General features: G+C 34.0%; 1 protein-coding gene across 1 annotated transcript; it reads right to left on the bottom strand.

The window, feature by feature from the left end:
• Positions 1-915: 915 nt before the first annotated feature.
• Positions 916-2,031, bottom strand: LOC119663694. Its single transcript, XM_038073301.1, has one exon. It carries the CDS (start codon positions 2,029-2,031, stop codon positions 916-918), a length of 1,116 nt encoding a protein of 371 aa, XP_037929229.1.
• Between the last annotated feature and the right edge of the window lie 10 nt (positions 2,032-2,041).

Here is a 2,041-nt window from a genome sequence, read left to right as displayed (position 1 = left end):
ACTATATGCTCTGAAATAATCTTTTAACGCCATTATTGCCTCTTTTGTATTAGTAGTCTTAGTGGTATATAGCCTTACAAATTTAGTGAATGCGTCTACTACAACAAGAATAAATTTTTTTGATCTACTTTTATCGACAGGTCCATAGTGGTCAATGTGAACGACTTCAAATGGTGCCGATCCTTTTGGTATACTGTGCAAGAGCCCTTCATTTTTGTCATGTTTGTCTGAATATGTAATACATTTGAGGCAATTTGTTATATGCTGTCGAGCTTTTGCTCTAATTTTCGGAAACCAGTAACTTTGTGAAATTAAGTCTGTCATTTTGTCCATTCCTATATGGCCCAATTCATCATGGTATTTGTACGCTACTTGGTGCTAACCCAGATCCTTAATCTGTGTTAGCTTGGTAGCCAATTTTTATGTGTAATGTAGTTTGAGCACTTGTAACCCAAACTACTTGTATTTTCTATTTTGATTAGTTTGAGCACTTGAAACCCAAACTAACCGATGCGAGAAAGTAAGAAAGTTATAATTGATTTTTCTTTTCCTTCTGAACTTTATTAACATTATTTCTTATATTTATACAAAATTATTTTATTAACAAGCTATTAAATTATGCATTAATTGACAATAAATATTAATGCATAATTCACAAATAAATAAATTTGCCTACGCTGTGCTGACATAATTATAGGCCAACATATTACATACTTTCTTCAGTGCATTGACCAACAAGAAAAGCTGATAATGCAAAATTGCACTTTTTGTTGGTCAATGACTGGTCGCAGTGTTGGCCCAAATAATATGTAAACACATGTAACCAAATATCATAAAAAATAAAAATATAAAATAATATGAATTAAATGCAAACATAAACATTCTCCCCGCCGTTGAGTGCCAACTCAACTTGTCCTAGGTTGTGGTCACAGTGAAGTCCAAATTTTGTTGACGTAATTCTGCATTCTGCATATCATTTCCTTGTGTTGAAATTTCGCTTATTGTGTGTTTCTGACATCTGTTATGTTTGGTTTTCCAAGTAATGATTATTATTATTGTTATAGAAATTAACAACGCCAAATAACTTATCGTATGATGATGAATACTGTTTAGTCGCACTCTAAAGGGAAGATATGTCAAGTTTTCCTTAGTCAGCTGGTTTTGTAATTCTGTGAGTTCCTTGAGTTGTGTTTCTACATTATTTGGTGTTGTATTGAAGATTTTCTGCATCTCATTAATGTGTACAACTGTTGATAAGTTTCCAAATCGTGGAAATGACGTGGATACAGTGCTGGAGATAAAATAATGGCCATGTATGGTTATTTCTGCGTTTTTAATGATGCACGTAGGTCCAAATGTAAGCATTCCGGATCCTATCAGTGAGAACTGACTCAAGTAGGTCTCACAGCTAGCTGACATCAATGTTTCGAATTTTGTTGCGTATAGCCACTGGTTCGGGTTGTGTAGTTGTTTCAATGCAATATTTCCTTGAAGTTTTATTATGTTGCATGTTGTTGACTGATTACCATTAAATAGATTAATTTCACATGAATGTACTGATGATGCTATACCTAGTCTTGTTTGTTTATTATCGCAAAGGTATGTATTATCCTTAGTTAAAAAACATTCCCGTAACTCATGGTCATCAAATGGTATGTACTGATCTCGAACAGTGTTGGCTGCCAAGTACTCCACTTCAGTTTCGATAATTATCATGGTTTTGTTTATTACAACCGGTATCGGTGTTGTCTTGAACAATTCAAATTGCTGCTTGTCTAGCAGTGGTATTTGTATTAAAAATAATACATGCTGATTTTTAATTGTTGACTTCACTTTCATTAGCTTGTAAAAATCGGTCAAATTGTCTTCTGTGAACGGTAGTGTACGCGATGTTGGTAAGTGGCCTTTGATTCTGTTGATCTCTTTTGTTAATTGATCAGGAGTTAATAGCAGTGGACTGATTTTCCCATGATGTGTATCTGTAAGCACATCAATTATCTCCGACTGGATGTGTTGAAGATTGGATACCATTAATGTGAGT

This window comes from Teleopsis dalmanni, unplaced genomic scaffold (assembly GCF_002237135.1).
Source record: "Teleopsis dalmanni isolate 2A unplaced genomic scaffold, ASM223713v2 unscaffolded_contig_0779, whole genome shotgun sequence".
Lineage (NCBI taxonomy): Eukaryota > Metazoa > Arthropoda > Insecta > Diptera > Diopsidae > Teleopsis > Teleopsis dalmanni.
This window is presented reverse-complemented; position numbering and strand designations above follow the sequence as displayed.

Coding starts and splice junctions, on each gene's coding strand:
- LOC119663694 (XM_038073301.1), bottom strand. CDS start 2,031: ATGGTATCCAATCTTCAACACATCCAGTCGGAGATAATTGATGTGCTT.